At 40.0% G+C, this 22,589-nt stretch overlaps 1 protein-coding gene across 12 annotated transcripts in view; it reads left to right on the top strand.

Annotated features, from left to right (window-relative positions):
- RB1CC1 (RB1 inducible coiled-coil 1) overlaps positions 1–22,589 on the top strand; it is a 60,560-nt gene that overhangs the window by 16,522 nt on the left and 21,449 nt on the right. For 3 of the 12 annotated variants that reach the window (XM_060127826.1, XM_060127827.1, XM_060127828.1), the window contains exons 2-15: positions 1,232–1,345; positions 2,290–2,409; positions 3,404–3,530; positions 3,701–3,871; positions 8,470–8,672; positions 10,331–10,757; positions 14,498–14,668; positions 17,281–17,465; positions 17,632–17,818; positions 17,903–17,984; positions 18,107–18,168; positions 19,400–19,503; positions 20,224–20,350; positions 20,438–22,338. In XM_060127826.1, the coding sequence (XP_059983809.1) occupies positions 2,339–2,409; positions 3,404–3,530; positions 3,701–3,871; positions 8,470–8,672; positions 10,331–10,757; positions 14,498–14,668; positions 17,281–17,465; positions 17,632–17,818; positions 17,903–17,984; positions 18,107–18,168; positions 19,400–19,503; positions 20,224–20,350; positions 20,438–22,338 (3,818 nt within the window). In that variant the 5' untranslated portion in view covers positions 1,232–1,345; positions 2,290–2,338. Of the gene's footprint in view, positions 1–1,231; positions 1,346–2,289; positions 2,410–3,403; positions 3,531–3,700; positions 3,872–8,469; positions 8,673–10,313; positions 10,758–14,497; positions 14,669–17,280; positions 17,466–17,631; positions 17,819–17,902; positions 17,985–18,106; positions 18,169–19,399; positions 19,504–20,223; positions 20,351–20,437; positions 22,339–22,589 lie in introns of those variants that run through there. The other 9 variants (XM_060127822.1, XM_060127821.1, XM_060127824.1 and 6 more) reach the window with 6 other exon arrangements.

Raw genomic sequence — 22,589 nt, 5'->3', positions numbered from 1 at the left:
AGCCAGTTGAGAAAGTCCAGAGTCAGCGAGGGCTTGGGTAGCCACAGGAACAGGGGTAGGTAGCGTAGATGTTGCGTCAGAACCAAGCAGATGTGGATCGTTACCGACGTTTATGGATCTGTGAGGAGGACGGAAGATCTAGGGCAGCACGTGAGAGTGGGTGAATGTCGGTTCCATCAACAAAGAGAAGCGAAAAATGAACAGAGTTTCAGGTGGCAGAGCGGATTCGAGAGGGGTTGTGTAGAGAACTTGGGGCCAGGGAGTGGTTCAGGCTGGGTTCGGTGGTCGGCAGTGGTGCCTCTGCAGCCCCGGGGGGGCGGTGAGGTCCCAGCCGAGCGCTAGGGAGGTGGCCTAGGAGGACGAGGGGCCCGGGCAGGCTGGCGGCGGCCCTGCCCAGCGCTGTCCTGTGGGCCTATGGTGGGCTGCCGCGCTACCTGTCGCTGAGGAACAACTACCACGATCTTCGCTGTTTAAAACAGCACAGACGTATTATTCCACGTTTGTGGGCACGGCTCGGCGGGGTCCTCTGCTTCACCGTCTCTCACAAGACTCCAGTGAAGGTTTCAGCCCGGGCGGGGTCTTGTCTGAGGCTCAGCAGGAATGATCCGCTTCCGAGAGCTCGCTGTGGTTGTCAAGAACCGGTGGTTCCTCGCAGGCTGTCGGACTGATGCCCTCGGCTTCTTTCTGGCTGTTGACTTCGGTTTCTTGCCACGTGGGCCTCTCCCTATGACAGTGCATTCCATGGAAGCTGGCAGGAGGGAGGTCATGGTCCTGAGTAGCCATCATGTAAGTGGCACCCCATCACCTTGGCCGAATCTCAGTGGTTAAAGCAGATCACAGGCTCCGCCCACGTGCAAGGGGACTTGGGGAAGCCGAGGGGCTGCCTCAGAGGCCCAGTGCTACGGGCACCATTTTATTCCTGTCTTACAAAAGAAGAAACTGAAACAGTTAAGCATGCAAGTAGTGGGGCCGTTATATTTTAAGGACTGAAAAATGGCTGTACGCCTTGACAGTGTCGGGGAGTTCTTTGGGGACTTTTGTTTGGTGTCTTTTTAATGCAGTGGTGTAGGTCAAGGTCATATGCTTGTGGTTCAGTGAATGTGCAGGTAGGAAGAGAAGCAGAGTAGAGATTACTCTTTCAGAAGGTAATGTTAAAAGGAAGAGCACTTAACCGTTTTTTGTAGTCACATTGAATTATTTCTCTCTATAATCAGAAATTTTTCTTTTCCAGTTCACTGAGTTTAACCAGTAATGCCATTCAGTTGCCAATATCAAGCAAAGCAAACATAAGCCACTTTTAATCTGCTTTTTAAGAAAGTGGTAATCCTTTTCACAGTGCCTGACGGTAAGTCACAGTTCCTGCCTTTATAACGGAGTTTTGATCTAATGCATTTAAAATAGCGATTTTGGAAACATTAATTTTAAAGCCTTATTTGCTTTTTTCTTCCCTCATCTGCTCTAAGTTCATGTGCAGAGAGCATAAAGATAACTACTAGTTTCTGGAAATGTATTTGTCATCTTTCATCACTTACATTGATATTGGGGATTTTTACCTCCAGTTGTTAAAAATAAAACGCTAGCTCTTGACATCTGTCCCTTTTATTTATAGATGAGGAAGCTTTATTTTATATATGGGGTTTTGACTTGGACAACTAGGTGATGGCAGGGTTGTTTTAAATATTCTGATTCCCAGACCTGTGCACTTTCTGCTGTTCCACAAAGTGATGAACTGTAAGGGCCAGAGTTTCTTACGTGAAGTGTTTCTAACTCAGCGTGGAGGTGGAACTCAGAGTAAGAGGCACCTGGTGGAAGGAATAGGGACTGACTCTTTCCCTCCTATTGCAAGTGGTGGCTCTTCTTGTTTGCTGTTAGTAAGTTTAACCTTAAGACTTTTTCATTGTTACAAGGTAGAAGCAGGGGAAGAACTTTTGGAGTTAGGATGATGTTGGACCAAATTTTTAATTTTTGTTTTTCTTCTTAATGTAGGGTGGTCCATGAGAGCAGTGTGAAATATACACCAAACTGTTCTAACTACTATCTTCTTTCTTCCTCAGAACAAATTATTTTTCTTTATGATAGAAGTTACACTTCTCATTAGCCTCATTACTGTTCATTTTTGTTTTTTAAGCAACAAGTTTACTGAATTGTCCAGTTAGCCGTTCTAGACATCAAAACCTATTCCGTGTTTTTGTTGCTTATGTAGTATAACTGTGCTCTGTCTTATGTGAGCATAATTGTCTTTGTACTTGCGTTTGTAAATTGACCACTTTCCTTGTCTGTTTCTTTCAGTAATCGTATCAGAGTGAGGTATAAGCTCACAGAATCCAGAGAAATCATCATGAAGTTGTATGTGTTTCTGGTGAACACTGGAACCACCCTGACATTTGACACTGAACTTACAGTGCAAACGTGAGCTGGGTTTCATTGATTCTCATCAGTTTTGCATTTTGTACATTTAAAAAGTTAAAGAAAGATTTGATTTTGAGAATACTATTCCTTTATTAAATAAGAGTAGCAGTATGGCAAGTCTTCACTTTTTTATCCTCAGCATATTACGTATACAGTTGTCATCTTCCTCTAAAGCGCTAATGATAAATGTGTTAAGTTGTGCTTTGTTCTGTTTGCGTGACTGTGTTTTTCAGAGTAAACATACTGATTTCAAACCAAAGCAGTCGAATAGAAGTAAGTTTTCATAGCTAGTTGCTCTTCTGAGTTGCCCAGGGCGCTGCTGAGGGGGTTATTGCTATAGCTACATAAACCAGCATGTACCAGCCCTGTGGTTTTTCGTCACTGTTTTTATTATTTTATGTGAATAAAGTCAATAGTGTTTGTTTTGTTTGTTAATGATAGAATAAAATTTCGAATTAATCTTATTTTTTAATGGAATTATGAAATTATTTTTTTGAAAGTTCTAGTTTTTATAAAATCTGATTTGACCTGTAAAGGAATGGTTTTTTGAAAGATTAGGAAAAGAAAGCGATTTCCATATGGTGTAGACTTCATGTGTTTTGTGTAATGTGATGTGGAGATTTTAACACACATTCTTTGTTCTGAGGATTTTAACAGACCTGATGCTAATTTGAGCATGTTCCTTTGCTACGTTATATAAAGATCACAAAAATAAATGTTTCTACTGCCTGCATTTCATAAGCTCACTTTTAGGTGTGGGACACGGGTGATCGTTGACCTTCTAGTTATTTATGATTGGCTGGTTGATTATGGAATCCAGCTGCAGAAACAAGAAGCTTGTAGTGTTTACTACTGATTTTGGGGAAATTTTGAGAGTGAAATTCATTTATCTGTCAGGTATTTTTACACAGTGCCACTTGGATAATGAAAAAAGTTGTCATTGGGCAAATGTAAATAGCTGATGTTTTGGCCCCCTGCCCCCCCTCTTTTAAAGTGTGGCTGACCTGAAACATGCCATCCACAGCAAGTACAAGATCGCTATTCAGCACCAGGTGTTGGTGGTCAACGGGGGAGAGTGCATGGCTGCAGACCGGAGAGTGTGCACCTACAGTGCCGGGACGGTAGGTGTCCAGGGCCTTTCCTTCCATGCAGACGCACTCCAGCTTCACGGAGGGGCTCAGGGCTCGTGGTCGCAAGGAATGTGTATCTGATTGGTGTATGGAGGGCAGTGTGCACGTTCGGTATTTGTAACATTTTACTTCTTTTTTTTTTTGAATTTTTACTTCTATAGGACACAAATCCAATTTTTCTTTTTAACAAGGAAATGATCTTATCGGAACGTCTACCTGCTATTCCTAAAACTACCTTTTCAACAGAAAATGACATGGAGATAAAAGTTGAAGAGTCCCTTATGATGCCTGCAGTTTTTCACACTGTTGCTTCAAGGACACAACTTGCAGTGGTAATTGTGATATTTATTTATACCTAGTACAGTTTAAAATTAAAAATTGGCATTATTTAACAGAATAATGTCTTATTCACATGCTTGGTAATGTTTTTGTGGACTATTAGCTAACTAGGCATTGGCAAATGATCTAAAAAATTGATTGCTTCTAAAAGCATTCAAATCTTGGGCTTCCCTGGTGGTGCAATGGTTAAGAATCCGCCTGCCAACGCCAGGGACACAGGTTCGAGCCTTGGTCCAGGAAGATCCCACATGCCACGGAGCAACTAAGCCCATGCGCCACAACTACTGAGCCTGAGCTCTAGAGCCCACGAGCCACAACTACTGAAGCCCACGTGCCTAGAGCCCGTGCTCCGCAACAAGAGAAGCCACCGCAGTGAGAAGCCCGTGCACGCAACGAAGAGTAGCCCCTGCTCGCTGCAACTAGAGAAAGCCCATGCACAGCAACAAAGACGCAATGCAGCCAAAAATTAATAAATACAAAATAAATAAATTTATTAAAAAATAAAAGCATTCAAATCTAAATAGCAGAGTAGTCTAAATTATAGAGGAAACATGCCAAAAGCATGAAAAATAACAAACTTTGAAAAAATATTTTGTGATTACTTTGTCTGGATTTTAAATTTCAGGCCTGTGCTTTGTTCGTCATCCTACGTTTGCAAACAGTTACAAAATCTTAGGGTGGAACAACTGTCTTAAACATGGTTTGTTTACTCTTTCCTAGATGATGGTGTGCGGTTAATGACTTCAGGACATTGCTTTGATCGGTGCAGTACCTATGTTTGAGTAGACAGACATAGGCACAGAGAGCTTAAAGAACTCTTAAGATTGTGACTTTTCTCTCACATCCATATTTAGGTCCTGGAGGAGCGCCCAGTCTCTTCCTAATACATACACCTCTGTTGCTGCTTGCAGCCCCCGTGCATTGTTTCCCAGCCATTTGGTTTATTTTTTGTTTTTTTGTGTTTGTTTTTGACTTGCTGGTACTTAACTGTAATACTGGCTGTAAGCTATCAGTCGTGGGACACATTTTGCTTTCAGACATAAAAAAAAAATGTTATCTTTTAGAATCAACTGAAAAAGAGTATTTACCTTTTATAAAAATAAATTAATGAAATAAACTATTAAGTAGTAATATTTGCGTTCTTAAAAGAAATTTCAGAGCAGGTTGTTTTAATGTAGTTACATACATTTGTGAAACTATACCATTTTTCACACAGGATACAACATAAAAAGAGAATAACCTCATCTTTCTGGAATATGCTTAATAAACATTAAAGAGTCAGGAGATGATTTTTAGAAAGCAAAATTATTTTTAAAAAGACAAACTCTGTAAACTGAATTTATGTAATAGAGTCCTTGAGATTTGTTTTCTGATTATTGGTCTATAAATAAATTAATAAAACTAATAAAGATAGGTTACACAGTTGCATGCCACTTAAAAAGCAATGGTTTTGATTTAATTGAAAAATATAGATACTACATGCTAATAGAAAAATGTAATATTAGATATAAAAATTATAGGCTAACCAAATAGGACGTATAATTGTTAAGTGATTAGAGTAAAAAATCAAAAGAACAAATAAAACTTGATAAAAAGATTTAAAAATCAAACAGATGAAATGAGAGAGAGGATTAGTGTAGCAGTAAACAATCTTTGCAGTATCTAGTGATGCCAGGTGACAAGTTAAAGAATTGTAAAGGTTTAACCCAGGCATGGATTAAGTCAAGTAGGAAAGAGGAGGGCGTATAATGAGTAGCAGAGAAGAGCTAGGAATGGATACTATCTTCATTAAACTAGCAAAAATCTAGATAGGATATAATAGAAATAATAAAGTGAATACTAAACATAAAATAGTGAGATTAATACAGTCCTCCAGTATTTGGTTATTAATTAGCCAACTTTTCTCTTATTAAAAGAAATTTTATGGTATGATCAAAACAGAAAACAACTATGCCATCACAAGAAATACTGCTAAAACAGGTTGCTAAAGTATAAGAAGAAAGATATGCATGGAGCTAGTAGATAGTGGTTGTTAAAAGCATTAAACAGAAAAAAGTGAAATTAATAATAAAAGATTTAATTTGTGAAAAAGCCAAGCCACATCTGTGTTTGCCTATCAACACAGGCTAAAGATAACAATATTAATCCCAGGAGAACTTTTAATATAATGACGTACGTCAGTGTTCATAGCAGATGGTGGAAACAGCTCAAATGTCCAGTGGATGTATACACAAAATGCGGTATATTCATACAGTGGGATATCATTCAGCCTTCAACAGGAAGGAAATTTGTGATATAAGCTACAACATGGAGAAACCTTGAAGACAGTATACTAAGTGAAATAAGCCAGACACGAAAGGACAAGTAGCGTATCATTCCAATTATATGAGGTCCCTAAAATAGTCAAATTCATAGAGACGGACAGTAGAATAGATGTTACCAGGGACCGAGGAGTGAGGGGAATGTTGAGTTAATTGTTTAATGGATGCCGAGTTCCAGTTTGGGATGATGAGAGAATCCTGGAGGTGGGTGGTGGTGATGGTTGCCCAGCAATGTGAACGAGTTCATGGTACTGAGCCATACACTTAAAGATGTGTTAAAACGGTAAAATTTATGTGTGTTTCACCACAAAAAAATTTTTAAGGGAGATTTTAATACATTTCTCTCATAATCAAAAGGATCTTGTGGACTAGATTGAATTCTCTGAATCCTAAAAATATAGAATATACTTTTTTCCTTATAGATAATAACCCAGAAGAGTATCAAAAGACTAATATATTAATAGCAAAAAGCAGATGTTATAGGGATACAAGGATGGTTCAATATTTGGATATGTATTAATATAATTAATTACCTCAATCACTAATACTTTACAGGAGAAGACATAGAGCATCATATTAATGTTGTCTGGAAGAGGCATGTGTTAAAAGTCAGCAGCTGTTCCTAATTAATTAAATAGCCCTAGAAGGGAGCAAAATAAATGTAACACAGACTCGACCAAATATAAAAAGATAATCAGCTTTCAAGTAAGTGAAAAGCTAGAGTCACTTGCATAAATCAGAATAAACCTGTTCAGTATTCTTTTGGAACTTCTGGGAAATATACTGAAGTAAAAAAAATCAAGTAAGTGGTGAAGTTAATGGAAAAGAAGTGAAAAACATCCATTTTAGATGATATGATTGCATATTCGGGAAATTTGAGAGAATTTAATAAAAGCCCACTGGAAGGAATTGTAAGGTTGATTGGGTGTTTGATAAATAGATAAACATCATTCCTATTTCTCTGTATTGGCACTGCTTTAGAATAGAAATGGGAAATAAATTGCATTCTCAATAGCAACAACAACAAAAGTCTATAAAGTTCCAGAACATTAAAACTTATTATTTTTTTAATCTTTAAAAAAAATTTTATTTTATAATGGAACATAGTTTATTAACAATAAAACATAATCAAATGAAAAGATATATTCTTAATGTTCATGATCATATTCTAATTACTGTCTGTTCACTAGCTTAATTAGTTACAGTTAATTGCTATGATGAAGCATTTTTGCTTTGGGGGGGTGAGGGGAATTTGGTTGTTTTGTTTGTTTTGTTTTACATAAAATGGATATTAAGTTTGCTTGGAAGGATCACTGTCCAGGAATAGCTAAGAAAGTGATGAGAAAGAAGAATGGGAAGTGGAGGGAAGAATGTACCTCTCAGTTTGTAACATTCACCCAGAGCTACTCTAACCAAGACAGAGACCCACAGTCAAACTGTCCATCACGTCAGCAATTAGAGGCTCGGTCTTTTTTTTGTTTGTTTTTTTGCTGCACCACTGGGTTTGTGGGATCTTAGTTCCCCCACCAGGGATCAAACCTGGGCCCCCAGCAGTGGGAGTGCAGAGTCCTAACCACTGGACGCCAGGGAAGTCCCCAGCCCTCTTGTCTTTTAACCATCCAGAGCGTGGTCTCCAGAGTCAAGTTTCCCAGTTACTTGCGTGACCTTGGACTGTTGTCTTTACTGCTAGTGAAATTAATAATAGAGTGTTGTTTATTGATAAACATATTTGAAAATGGACATATCACAATTACACATTCATAATTTTTAGTGCACTTTCACAAAGTGAACGCAAATTTTAAAATACGGTGTCACCCCAAAAGCCCCACTTCATGCTTTCTCCCTTTCAGGACCCATTATTTCTTTCATGAAGTTAACCAATATCCTGACTCCTAAAACGGTTTGTTTTCTTTTGTGTCTGGCCTCTTGGACTCAGCATTACGTTCCTGAGACTCGTTCATGTAATCACGTGTATTAGTGGTTTGTATTCACTGCTGTGTAGTATTCCACCATAGCAAGTTCACAGTTTTACTTTTGATGGTTGTTGCGTTGCCCTGTGTGGACCTCTAGCTGCATTTACTCCCAGGAGCAATGAGTTCCTCCTCATTATCACGGCAACAAGCAGGAACCAGAAACGGAAACTTTCCTGTAGCAGTGCTTCCTTTGAAATGAGTTCAGAGCACATTCATGCATGTATGTAAGTACACATATGCAGACGTGCACACAAACATTACCTTCTTTTACCGATTATTTCTTCTTTTCCAATATAGGAGATGTATGAAGTTGCCAAGAAACTTTGCTCTTTCTGTGAAGGTCTGGTCCATGATGAACATCTTCAGCACCAAGGCTGGGCGGCAATCATGGCCAATCTGGAGGATTGTTCAAATTCCTACCAAAAGCTACTTTTCAAATTTGAAAGTATTTATTCGAATTACCTGCAATCTGTAGAGGACATCAAGTTAAAACTTACTCAGTATGTATGCCATTAAAATGGATAATAAGATGTTTGTTTAAAATACCTTTGCAATTTATCAGTAGTTTTAGTAACAGTAATTGCGTTCTTAGTAGGCCATATATTTATTATAATTGAGGTTCATGTTTTTGAGACTTTTATGATGACTTTTATGGACTGTAAGATTTTTAAAATTATGGACAGTTTTATCCTCCATATATTTTATGAATCTGCCATGTTTCTTTTTCTTGTATTTTCTTTATGTAAAAGACTCAAAATACTTTTGAAATCATTTAGAAACCAGGAACCTTTGTCTCTTGCCTTGCTACCAGTTTTACAATAAAGTAAAGCAAAATGCAGAAGTAACAATCTAATGGGAGTGGAAAAGTTTTCAAACATTAGGCAGTCAAGGAAAATTCTATTTTTCTTTTTAAATATTGCCATATGATGAAGACTTGCTGAGATGGAAAAAAACCTTTGTGTTCCAGTTCTCATTTAGATGTTTTTCTGGTTCTTTGCATATAAGCCCATCTGATACCCATTGGTTCTTTTTTAAAAGGGCTATAATGAATGTAAAACAATACGGCAATAATTCCACACAAATGTAGCCCTTTGTTGTGTGTGTGTTTGTGCTTTCAGTGTTTTGTATTCATTTTTTTTGGTTCTTAAACTTTTTATTTAACTAGAGTTGGAGGGAAGTATTTTCTTTTTCTTCTTTCAAGTGAACTTTATTAATTGAAGTTTCTCTATTTTGTGGCATGAATGTTTAGAACGTTTTGGCCTTAAGTGGACAATGGGGTGCATCTTGGGAAGGAAGGAATGATTAATGAAGACTGGAAGGAGCATTTACAATTTTTATAACCTGAGATTTCAAGTAACTGTTTTGGGGGGTGGGTAGTTCTCTCAGATGTTAATTTAATGTAGGATCCTGAATTATTTTACATAGTTTTTACAGAAGTCAAATCATCAAGATTTCATCTTTTCCCCATGTTTTTTTTTGTTTGTTTTTGGTTTTGTTTTGTTTTTGCGGTATGCGGGCCTCTCACTGTCGTGGCCTCTCCCGTTGCGGAGCACAGGCTCCGGACGCGCAGGCTCAGCGGCCACGGCTCATGGGCCCAGCCGCTCTGCGGCATGTGGGATCTTCCCGAACCGGGGCACGAACCCGTGTCCCCTGCATCGGCAGGCGGACTCTCAACCACTGCACCACCAGGGAAGCCCTCCCATGTTCTTTTGACAGCATACATCTATCTACCTGTTTATTTTCAGGGAGTGATGAATGCAAGAGTTAACCTTAATCTCTAATAAGAGTGTTAATTTTATGCTTTGCTTTCAATATATCAAAAATGTTTTATCTTTAAGCTAATCAAACATTAAACTTTCTATGGTAAATCTTTTTTATAAGTTCCAATTTTTTATACCTTAAGGTTTGTTAAAAACCAAGTGTCCACGTGTCTAGTGTAAACTTGCTATCTTTAGAGGGTGTTTCAGCATGTGAACGACATCCTCCTTCTCTCTGTCTTCTTTTAAAGAACACCTCATGGACTACTTAGATGCATGTAGTGTTAACAGAGAGGTGGTGAGATTTCTGTGTGTGATAATAACATATTATTTCTTTCAAAATGCTAACCTCTGACTAGAGCAGTCCCATTATTTTACTGACAGGTCTTTTGTACTTTAAGTTTAGGAACTGCGGTTTCAGTCATGGCCAAGATTCCACTGTTGGAGTGCCTAACCAGACATAGTTACAGGGAATGTTTGGGAAGACTGGATTCCTTGCCTGAATGTGAAGGCTCAGAAAAGGCCGATATGAAAACCTCCACTGAACTGGTGCTCTCTCCCGATATGCCTGCAACAATGAACAAACCCTCCTTAACCTCATTTCACAAGTCCGTGCAACATGTAGCCCCAGACACCACAGATGCTGAAAGTGGAAAAGAAATGAGGGAACCTTGTCCAAGTCCTGTCCAGCAGGACGAAGCTGCAGTAGATGCTAAAGACGGTGACCTGCCTTTTTTTAATGTTTCTTTGTTAGACTGGATCAATGTGCAGGATAGGCCTAATGACGTGGAATCGCTGGTCAGGAAGTGCTTTGATTCCATGAGCAGGGTAAGAGTCATCTGATTTTTCTTGTCATTTAACCACTTGAAATTATGTTACCTGTACTAAATATTTTCTGTACAGTAATGGGAGAAGGGGTGGGGGTAGTACCATGTTATAGCGGAAATAATGAGCCTTGGAATAAAACTTTATAACCATATCTAAGACTTTGGACAAATCAAATCATTTAATGCATAACCTTATTTATGAACTGATAGTAAATTTGGGAAGATTATTAGAAGTAATATAGGTAAAATCTCTATGCAGTGCCGAGCCTTGAGGTGTCCACTCCAATGGGGATGGTCTTGGTGGTGGTGGTACTTTGAATTTTTTTTCTCCTGATCCTGTAATATTGCTTGGACTTTTAAATATCTTCTATCCTCTAATTTGTCCCTACAGTTAGGCTCTTTGATCTGCTAGGTAAAACTTGAACAGTCTTGCTGGTTTTCATTATTGCGCCTTGAGTACTGAGCATTCTCTACAAGTAAATCGATAAAATGATAACATTTGGCCATCGCTGTTTCTTACATTAACTTAATAATGATTCATACGTTCACATTTACTGATGCTGTAGAACTTTCAAGCTTTTGGGGGGAAAATATTAATGATATAATTTTGTTTTTATTTATAACAGTTTTTTACACTGAGAATGATTGACGTTCGATGAAATACACAAGTCTCGAGTGGTTAGTTCACTGGAGTAACCAACATCCAAAGGCAGATACATTGAACCTTTCCACCTCCCGGAAAACCCCCATGGGCCTCTTTTGCATCACTCCCCCCGCCACCCCCCCCCGCGCCCCACCCCCTCCCAGGGAACTCATCTCTGAGGTTTAAAAGAAGTAATTTTAGATACAGTATCTGCCTGAGATATTTTAAAATTCAAAACCTAGACATTGTGTTTTTAGTTTGTAACCATAGTGACTTGTGTTTTGGATTAAGTTCTCCCCCAAGTACACTTATAAAAACTTTTAAACCTGGGGAATAAATCTGGAATAAACCTCTTCAGATCTGATCAGTAAGTGGATAGAAAATCTTTGAGGCCTGAGAGGAGGTTGTTGAGGCACATGCGTCAGTGATGCAGACCATATGAAACAGTATTTTGAAGGCTGCTGTTGTCTAAAGATGATGGGCAGAATACTTAAACTTTTCTCAAAGGTAAACTTTTGACTTGGAAAAGAGACTTATTAATCTTTGGTTGGTTATTGGGGGAAAGGCAGCACACTGTCTGGGATGCCTGGAAAATAGCAGCATGTTTTCTCGTTTAAGTTGTTGGACAGTAGAAATGGAATGCATTCCAAAGTTTATTCTTAGTTCTCTCAGTACACCCATTTCCTTGATGACATCCTTTAGGCATTTCTTTCATTTTGACCATTTATTATTTGTTGTCAAAGAACGCTTCAATTAAGACATTTGCCAGGGTGGGGAAGCATGGAATATATTGTGCAAAGATTACTGCCAAAAATGAATGAAAACTAGTGTTCCTATTCAAACTGTTGACATTTTAGTAGCCTAAAAATTCCATCTGTGATTGTGGAAAATCAACCACATGATTGTGATAGGGTGATTGAAGCGTCATCTTTTATAATTCCATGTGAATCAGAGAACAGGGCTCTAGGCCACGAGAACCACTTTTTTAAAGGGCTTGCATTTGGCTTTGTGTTTGCATGTTTAAATGAAATCTAGCAAAGCCATAAGTTTTATTCACTTTATATGACAAGAGAGAAGAAACAGTGGTCCTTTTCTGGCTTAATAACGAAAATTCACAATAATCCATACCTACAGAATTCAGTGAATCTTAAAATATTCTTCCATGCTTGTCTGTGTAGTTGTGTTGTACTCTGCGTGAATTATGAGATACAGAAGCATTAGAACCAGGAGCCATGGTTTGGAGTTTGTTTTTTCTTCCTTAAATCACTGCTGTGTTTTACGTATAGCTGTAACTTGGCCCAGGTTGAAATTTTGAATTATTTTAGTCATCTTTTTTAGCCTTTTATCACCCTCATAATTTATAACTAGTCAATACTTTGGATTGGAAATGTGTGCACATTGGACTCACCATGGAAATGAGGAAATGTTCACATATGCACAAGTTTTAGTTAATATTGCGTGAAGCAGGTGCTGCCCGTGTTAAATAATGGCTGTGTTAACTTTTTTGTGATGTTAGAAATGCAGCTTCTTATTGACTACACTGAATTCTTGATAACAGTTCATTTTTAACTGCTTTCGTATGTTGTCTGTGAACCTAACACTGTACCTAAACTGAGTAATTTACAGTCCCTTTGTGGCGATCAGGGAAGACACGAAGGAGGTGGTATTGACTAGGCCCCTCACAGGGGGGCTGAGGTGGGCTTCAGCAGCTGGCAGGACAATCCGTGTGAACAAAGATGAAGCTAGAGAAACAGCATTTGTCTGCAGTTCAGTGTTCTGTGCTTTGGGGACGCGTCTGGGTGCCGAGGGAGCCGTTTCGGGATTCCAGCAGAGGACAGCTTAGTAATCACGGCCGATGTCCCCGTGGAGGTGTGAGCGGGCAGGCAGAAACCCGCTGAACATTTGTGAGAAGGATGAAGGGTTGGACAGACGCGGGGAGTTCACCTCCTTCGAAATCCTGTAAGAAACAGTAAGGATGGGCCATAGCACAGAGTCCTGCGGGATCTCGCCTGTTTATGGAGGAGACAGAAGAGGAGCCAGACCCAGCGGAGGGGACGCCCGAAGCTGCGAGGGGTGGTCTCCCTCCCACGGGTAGGTGGGCTACACTGTGAGCCCCGCCGGAAGCCAGTGCACGGAAGACGCCAGTGTGCAGTGTTCTTCCAGGGGAAAGTGGAGCAGGGTGGAGAGAATTTTGGGGGTTCCTTGAATTACCTAAATCCCAGAAATCTTGGAGAATTAAAGCCCGGGAACAGGAGAGATTGCAGAGTAAGAGAGTGTAGTTGATCAAGCAGCTTCCTTGAGGAGCTGCAGACTGAGAATAAAGGTCTCTCCAGGAGGGAGGGAGGTTTGAAGGTGTTGCTTTGTTTTAGGGGGAAGTTGATAGATCAGACAGGTAATGACCGAAGAATGTGTTTTCGTTATTAGTTCTGCTCTACTTCATAAGACCTTGAAAATAACATTTTCGGTGGGATATTGAGAATTGAATGAATTGTGGCTTGAATTGAAAGGTGTAATGCGGCTTCCCTGGTGGCGCAGTGGTTAAGAATCCGCCTGCCAGTGCAGGGGACACGGTTTGAGCCCTGGTCCAGGAAGATCCCACGTGCCGCGGAGCAACTCAACCTGTGCGCCACAACTACTGAGCCTGCGCTCTAGAGCCCACGAGCCACAACTGCCGAGCCCGCGTGCCACAACTACTGAAGCCCGCGCGCCTAAAGCCCGTGCTCCACAACAAGAGAAGCCACCGCAATGAGAAGCCCGCGCACCGCAGCAAAGAGTAGCGCCCGTGCGCAGCAGTGAAGACCCAACACAGCCAAAAATAAATTAATTTTAAAAAAAAGTTTAAAAAAAAGTGTAATGTCTAGAACTAGATTCCTACTTATGTATCCCAATATAATCAGTAATAATTGTGTTTTATTAACACCATAACTACCCTGTTCTTAACCTTCTTGTGGAAATATAACCTTGATTTCTCATGCTTTTGCTTTTCTGTATTTTTCACTATTACTGTTTTTCATTAAAGATGTGTATCAAAATAGTGTGAAATACATTTTAAGCTATTTGCAGAAAATTTCATTCGCACATGTTTCCTTGTCATTCAGCTTGATCCACGGATCATTCGGCCCTTTATAGCAGAATGCCGTCAGACTATTGCCAATCTGGATAATCAGAACATGAAGGCCATCAAGGGGCTGGAGGACCGGCTGTACGCCCTGGACCAGATGATCGCCAGCTGCGGCCGACTCGTCAACGAGCAGAAAGAACTCGCTCAGGTGCTTGTCGCAGACTTCTCTCAGGAAAAGGAATTCGCGGTTTTCTAGACCCGTCTTTTATGTCAGTTGCTGTGCACCGTGTTTTCACTTCACCCATGAATGCTGTTCACACGGTATTACTGGTTCCACGTAGTAAAGGTGGAGGCCAATTCTTCGCGTTCGGGTTTGAGAGCACCACGTGAGCTGAGGCTGCGGAGGGTGACGGGGAGGCGGCCCGGAGACGCTGTGAGCGGCAGGGGAGACCTGCGCACGCGACAGCCCCATGCTCGCCACCCGAGCAGCCCCCTGCTCCCTCCTGAGGAAGCCGGGAACCTCAGAAAATTTAGGTCTCGTTTAATGCAGTGTTCTAGGAGCCCCGTTGCCAGGTTAGGTTGATGACCAGCAGAAGGTGGTGGAATCGAGGGGAGTTTTCCACGTGGTGACTGGCTGTGACTCTCGACTGCTTTGTGTGCCCCTCCCCTGGCGAGAGCACTCTGTGAGAACAGCCTGGAGCCGAAAGAGGCCACTTTTCTAACCTTGACGCTCACACATGCTTTGCTGGTTCAACTTGCCCTGCCACCATTTTTCCTCTAAATGTCTTCTTTCATTAGAACGTCAGAGTGGTCACTTTAATGGGTACAAATGTTGTATTTCACGTGCGTGGCTGAGGACGTGTAGTATCGGGGAGGTAGTTAAAGCGTGTAGATAGAGCCTTGCTGTGTTCTTTTTAAACATGTTTAAAATATTTATAGCATTTTTATAGTTTACTAACTGAATTCATCTTGTAATTACCAGATTCTCTTTTTCTGTCTCTTGATTTTGGATCCGGCCCCCTTACTGTGAACTGAATTTCTTTATCTTGTGTTTGCACCGAATGGAGCCCTCCCAGTGTAATGCTAAGATAGATGTGATACTGGGTGTCCTTGGTTAATTCCTGATCTGTAAAAATGATCGACATTTCACCATTACAGTGTTCGTAGTGGGTTGTTTTTCCTCCTTGTTTTAATAGAAACCCTTTATCAGATTAAGAAAGGTACATTCTGCTTCGAATCTTGGACCATCCTTGGATTCTTGGAATAAGCTCAATGTGGTCATAGTATACTGTCTTTTTAACGTATTAGCTGTATTCCTTTTAAGGAATACATACATCCTTGATGTATTAAAGTCTATCATACGTTAAAATATCCTTTAGTATTTCCTTCCAGGGGCAAATGCAGGTTTTGTCATTTGAAAATCCTTTGTTTCTGAAGGATATTTTCTCTTAATAGAGAATTCTAGGCTGTTACTGATTTACTTGTAGCACTTTGCCTTTGGTTTGGGTTTTAACAGTTTGACTGTGACATGGTGAGGTGTGGCTTTCTTTGTATTTCTCCTGCATTGGGCTTGTACTTCATGAATTGTGGATTGATGCCATATTTTTCTTGGATTCAGTAAAAAGCAATTGAAAACCTATTAAGATTTTATCAAAAGAGAATAAAGCAGTAAGTTACTTTTTAAAAATAGATTAAGTTACAGAAAAAGCACAGCCACGGTTAAGCACGCAGGATATTGAAAGAAAAATAAGATGTAAAATAATTACTAAAATTATCTTACTTTCATATATTGAATCATCTCGACTTTTTTTTAACACACATCATTTAAACTTAAATATTTTCATGATATTTAGAAAAAACATGAAACAGCAAAGAGAGAGAGAACTACCAGAAAGTAAGAAGGCACACTTGCTGTCCTTTGTTGGTTGTGTGGTTGAGCCCTACCAGGATAATTACCTATAGTAGCAAGTGTGACAGCGAGATGGGTGTGCAGATCCTAAAACTTCTATAACATGGTAACTAGTGAGTAGAGTAGGGAAAAAACCTGTGAATACAGTGATCAGCAAGATGTCTCATCAAGATGTCTTTGGACTTTTTTTTTTTAAGTGTTTGCTCTTGGCTTTGGCACATCTGTCTGAATTAATCTATAGTCTAAAAACCATCCCTGCCTAACAGAAAGATGCAAGGTTCACCTGTGAAAATAAATAAGGATAGCTAATAAAAAAGTGTGATAATTACTTTTCCTATGAAACAATAAAATACACTGTAGAAGTCATTGTTCTAAAGATAATGAGCACAGATCAGTGGAACAAAGTGTATAATAGCCCAGAAATACCAGAGGAGGGAATGACTTTTCAGGGAGTAGTGCAAAGTCGATTGATTTTTATTGGGGGAAGTGTATAATATGCTATTGAATATCATTGATTAGATTAAATCTGTTGTTAGTTTTCACAGGGCTTCAAGTCAGTGCCCCTGTTTTTATTTACCTGTGCTCTGACTGAACTGTGGTGTAACAGGAGTTTACAGTCATAGGTTCTAGTTCTGATTTGCCTGCTGTGTCCTTGGATATGTTGCTTTAGCTTCCTGGGTCTCATTTTTTTTTTTTCTAGCACGAAAATGGAACAGAATTAGATGAGCATACATTTCTTAAGAACTCTGAATCTTTGCTATGGACACACCTACTACACTCAGAAAAGTAGGAGATTTTAAAATCTTATTTGAAAGTAGAACAGTTCATGTCTAACGTAAAGCTTTTCCTCTTAAATGAATGCTCATGGTTTTCATGAAAGTTAATATCCTTTAAAATATTTTCTCCCAAAGGGATTTTTAGCTAATCAGATGAGAGCTGAAAACTTGAAAGATGCGTCTGTGTTACCTGATTTGTGCCTGAGTCATGCAAATCAGTTGATGATTATGTTGCAAAATCATAGAAAACTGTTGGATATTAAACAGAAGTGCACCACTGCCAAACAAGAACTAGCAAATAACCTTCATGTCAGACTGAAGTAAGTGATTCTAGGGTATCTAATTTGGGATGTTGAGAGTTGATTTTTTTTTATTTCTCCCAAGTGATGGCGTAATCTTATCCCCATGTTGACATACTTCACTGGTTGATTGACATGGGCTTGGATGATGTTTACAGAGTTTGTGTGTCTTGATTTCATTCTGTAGGTGGTGTTGCTTTGTGATGCTTCATGCTGATCAGGATGGAGAGAAGTTGCAGGCTTTGCTCCGCCTCGTTATAGAGCTCTTAGAGAGAGTCAAGATCGTTGAAGCTCTGAGTACAGTTCCTCAGATGTACTGCTTAGCTGCTGTTGAGGTTGTCAGGAGAAAAATGTTCATAAAACACTACAGGGAGGTATGCAGGTTGGATTGTACTTTGATTGTGCCTGAGCCTCAGTGACTTGGCGTGTGACACTAACAGAGGCTTTCCTTTTCTTAGTGGGCTGGTGCTTTAGTCAAAGATGGAAAGCGATTATATGAGGCTGAAAAGTCAAAAAGGGAATCCTTTGGGAAGTTATTTAGTAAGTGTTCTTTATTAATAACTTATACTTTTTAAGAAAAATGCTGTTTTTATTTCATAGATATGAATAGCATTATATAGGATGAGTTGTAAAATAACCATATTGTTAATTTCTTTACACAGGGAAGTCCTTTTTAAGAAATCGTCTGTTTAGGGGATTGGACTCCTGGCCCCCATCCTTTTGTGTACGTAATTTATTTTCTAATATGACTAAATCCTGTGTGTGTTCAGATCTTTATTTCAGAAGCAGAGATATTTATCAGAAACAGAATTTTTTTATCAAAATGTTTTTGGCTTTAAGATGGATTCATAGTTTTTGGTCAGGAGTTTTCACTGCATGGGACGATGAAGTCCTACTGCACTGTCCAGATGGGTGGGAACAGATTCTCCCCCTCACCTTATCTGTCTCCACCCCTCCTGTCCCTGCCGCCCTTTCCCTCCCCTCCCCTCCCCTCTCATTCATGTTGCACAAATCCGAATAGGGTGACCCATCAGGTCATCTTCATTGAAACCATGAAAAATAAGGTTGCTGTATTTTCTAAACCAGAGTGGTCTGGGGACCACTAATTTTATTACCTGAAACATATGATTCCGTGATCAAAGAAGTTTTGGAAATGCTGTAGGTTTGTTGTTTTCTCCTCAGACACACTGCTTAACTGTTAAACATGTGTTTGTACTGCAGGATTCCTTAGGACTTTAAATGTATGTGCTTTTGTGTATCTATGAATGAGTGTTGTAATAGGCAGGATTTCCCACACTCCTTTATCTAGGAACCCTGCTTAATGAAGGGTGTCTTGACGTCTCTAAATCTGCATAAGAGTTATCCTAAAAGGTGCATTTCTTGGCAGTATTTATAAAGAAATGGTAGATAATTTTTTTATGAATCTGAAATTGGCTAAGACTTTGTATTTTGGAAAATGTAATGAAAAGGTGAAGAAAAGGGCAAGGAGGAAGTTTTGCGTAAGAAAAAACGATCTTTACTGCATTAAAACAACACAGCACGCTAGTAGGTGACAGGAATAGATACAGAGGGCTGGGGCTGTCCTCACGACTGTGCTGTTGGTCAGGTAGAAACTTGGGAATAGCCTATGTAATAGCGAGACAAATGGGTTCCTTTAATGCTGGCGAGAATACCAGAATTCCCATGAAAAGACGCTGAGAACAGAGAAGTGGGGAGTGAGCACGGCAGTTGATCACCAACAGCTTGCACGTCCCTGTTATTTCAGACTCAGAAAAGTGGTCTCCCCATCCTCACTGAATAGTCCTTCATTTGCATTTTATTATTTTATTCAGTTTCTTAGGTGTGAGGAGATCATTTGAAGCATTTTTGTTGGTTATTGAATTTGATTATACTAAGAAATCAGTTACAAAATTATACTGTATATTTTTTTGTAAATTACTATTTTTTTAATATAGACACAGAAGCCTCGAAAGTTTGACTGTGAACTTCCAGATATTTCATTAAAAGATTTACAGTTTCTGCAATCATTTTGTCCTTCCGAAGTTCAGCCGTTCCTCAGGTAAATACAGTTCATATTTTTAGCTTTAGTTACTGCCTTGTGATGATTTCGTTACTCTGGAGCTGTGGGAAGGGCAGCAGCACCGCGAGGGGTGCCGGAGCAGAGGAGCACATCGTGAGAGCTGCCTGCTCGTGGCTGCTGGGAAGTTTCTGGGGAGTATGAAGGTGATCAGAAAAAAATGAAGAAGATAAACTAGGAGGGAATTAATGCCTTACATGAAGTTAATTCTTTTCTGGTAGTGATCTGACATTGTTGCATACTGTGAGAGATTTCTGATTTATCACTTTTATTTACTATATATTTATTTATTTATTTATTTATTTAATTGGAGTATAATTGCTTTACAGTGGTGTGTTAGTTTCTGTTGTACAGTGAAGTGAATCAGCCACATGTATACCTATATCCCCTCCCTCTTGGACCTCCCACCCATCTAGGTCGTCACAGAGCACTGAGCTGAGCTCCCTGTGCTATACAGCAGGTTCCCACTAGCTATTTATTTTACACACGGTAGTGTATTTATGTCAATCCTGATCTCCCAATTCGTCCCACCCTCTCCTCCCCCCCCCCCTTTAATGATATGTCTTAGTCTGCTTAAACTATTCCTGGTATTGACTGAAAGACGATGGTGAGTTGCTTTTGACATAGTTTATAGTATTTGGTTGCAGTTATCCATTTTTCATTGAGAAATTAGAAATCTAATTCGATTGTGCTCTGTTTCAGGGTGCCCCTACTTTGTGACTTTGACCCTCTGCACCAGCATGTACTTGCGCTACATAATTTGGTAAAAGCAGCACAAAGTTTGGATGAAATGTCACAGACCATTACAGACCTACTGAGCGAACAAAAGGCAAATCCCGTTCTTTCCAGTGGTTCGCCCGTTAGCGTAAATGCCTGTGTTGCTGCAGCTCTGTAAGCCTGTCCCTCTCTTTTCCAGGCATCCGCGAGTCAGACGTCCCCACAGGCGGCTTCCTCACCCCGGATAGAAAGCACGACAGGAATCACAACTACTACCTCACCCAGAACACCCCCTCCACTCACTGTGCAGGGCACCTTGTGTCCTGCAGTCTGTCCCTTAGAAGAATTGTCTCCGGATAGCATTGATGCACATACATTTGATTTTGAAACTATCCCCCATCCAAACATAGAACAGACTCTTCACCAGGCTTCGTTAGACTTGGATTCATTAGCAGAAAGTCCTGAATCAGATTTCATGTCTGCAGTGAATGAGTTTGTAATAGAGGAAAACTTGTCATCTCCCAATCCTATCAGTGATCCACAGAGTCCAGAGATGATGGTGGAATCCCTTTACTCCTCAGTCATCAATGCCATCGACAGCAGGCGAATGCAGGACACGAGTGCCCGAGGTCAGGAGCAATCAGGCCACCACGCGTCTCTCGGCGTCCAGCTGGAGAAGTGCCGTGTCACTGCCCACGACTCACACCTCAGTGTACAAACCATAAAGGAGGACCTTTGCCACTTCCGAACGTTTGTGCAGAAGGAACAGTGTGACTTCTCAAATTCTTTAAAGTGTACAGCAGTAGAAATAAGAAACATTATTGAAAAAGTAAAATGCTCTTTGGAAATAACACTAAATGAAAGACACCAAAAAGAACTACAGTCTTTAAAAAGTGAATATGAGGGCAAACTTGCTGCACTAGTAAAGGAGAGTGAAGAAAATGAAAACAAAATCACAAAGCTGAAAGGAGACTTGGTGTGCCTTGAGGAGGTTTTACAAAATAAAGATAACGAATTTGCTTTGGTTAAACATGAGAAGGAAGCTGTCATCTGCCTGCAGAAGGAAAAGGATCAGAAGTTGTTAGAGATGGAAAGTATAATGCATACGCAACACTGCGAGATGGAAGAACTGAAGCAGTCACGGGAGACCGTGCTAGCAGACTTAAAGAGGCTCCGCGTGGAGAACGATGAGAAGCTCCAGCTGTTGAGGGCAGAGCTTCAGTGCCTGGAGCAGAGCCACCTGAAGGACTTGGAGGACACTCTGCAAGTCAGGCACACTCAGGAGCTCAAGAAGGTCATGACCGGCCACGAGGTCTGTTTGGAGAAATTAGAAAAGGAAAGTCAACAGAGAATCGAGCAGATGCAAGATTCTCATGCCACAGCCATCCAGGAAAAAGAACAGCAGCTCCAGGAATTAAAACTCAAGGTTTCTGATTTGTCGGACATGAGGTGTAAGTTAGAGGTTGAACTTGCCCTGAAGGAAGCAGAAACGGATGAAATAAAAATTTTGCTGGAAGAAAGCAGAGCCCAGCAGAAGGAGACCTTAAAATCTCTCGTCGAACAAGAGACAGAACATTTGAGAACAGAGATAGGTAAACTAAAGCAGAAGATTCAAGATGATAATGAAAATTACCAGGTGGGCTTGGCCGAACTACGAACTTTAATGACAATTGAAAAAGATCAGTGCATTTCAGAGTTAATTAGTAGACATGAAGAAGAATCTGATATGCTTAGGGCCGAGGTGAACAAAGTGACGACATTGCATCACCAAGCATCTGAAGTAGAAAAAGGCCTGAAAGAAGGATTGGCTGAACTGCAGAGTAAACTGGACTCAGAACTGAGTGCTCTTGAGAAAGAAAAAGATGAGAAGATCACCCGGCAAGAAGAGAAGTACAGAGCTATTATCCAGAACCTTGAAAAAGACAAAGAGGAATGTGTCATGTGGCACGAACAGGACCGAGAACAGCTGATTCAGAGGCTTAATTGTGAAAAAGAGGCAGCTGTTGAGACTGCCCGTAAAGAAATGAGCTTGGAAAGGGAAGCTGTTGAGAAGGAGTTGTTAGAAAAAATTAAACATCTTGAGAGTCAAATAGCAAAAAGGTAAGAATGAACTTCAGTCTATAATCATAAAATTAAAGTCTCAGTGATGGAGATTTCAATTGTGAGCGTAATCACAGTGCCTTGATTTACTCATTTACCTTAGGTAACACCTTAGGTAACGGTAACAGTGGAGATACTTTATGAAGTAAAAACGTACTTTTGAAAGTAGTGTTTCTCACAGACATCTAAAAAAATTAACAGGCTACGTGAATCCATTAGGATGGCTTTTAAAAATGGATTCGTCTTTTGGA

Source organism: Lagenorhynchus albirostris, chromosome 17 (assembly GCF_949774975.1).
Source record: "Lagenorhynchus albirostris chromosome 17, mLagAlb1.1, whole genome shotgun sequence".
Classification (NCBI taxonomy): Eukaryota; Metazoa; Chordata; class Mammalia; order Artiodactyla; family Delphinidae; genus Lagenorhynchus; species Lagenorhynchus albirostris.
This window is presented reverse-complemented; position numbering and strand designations above follow the sequence as displayed.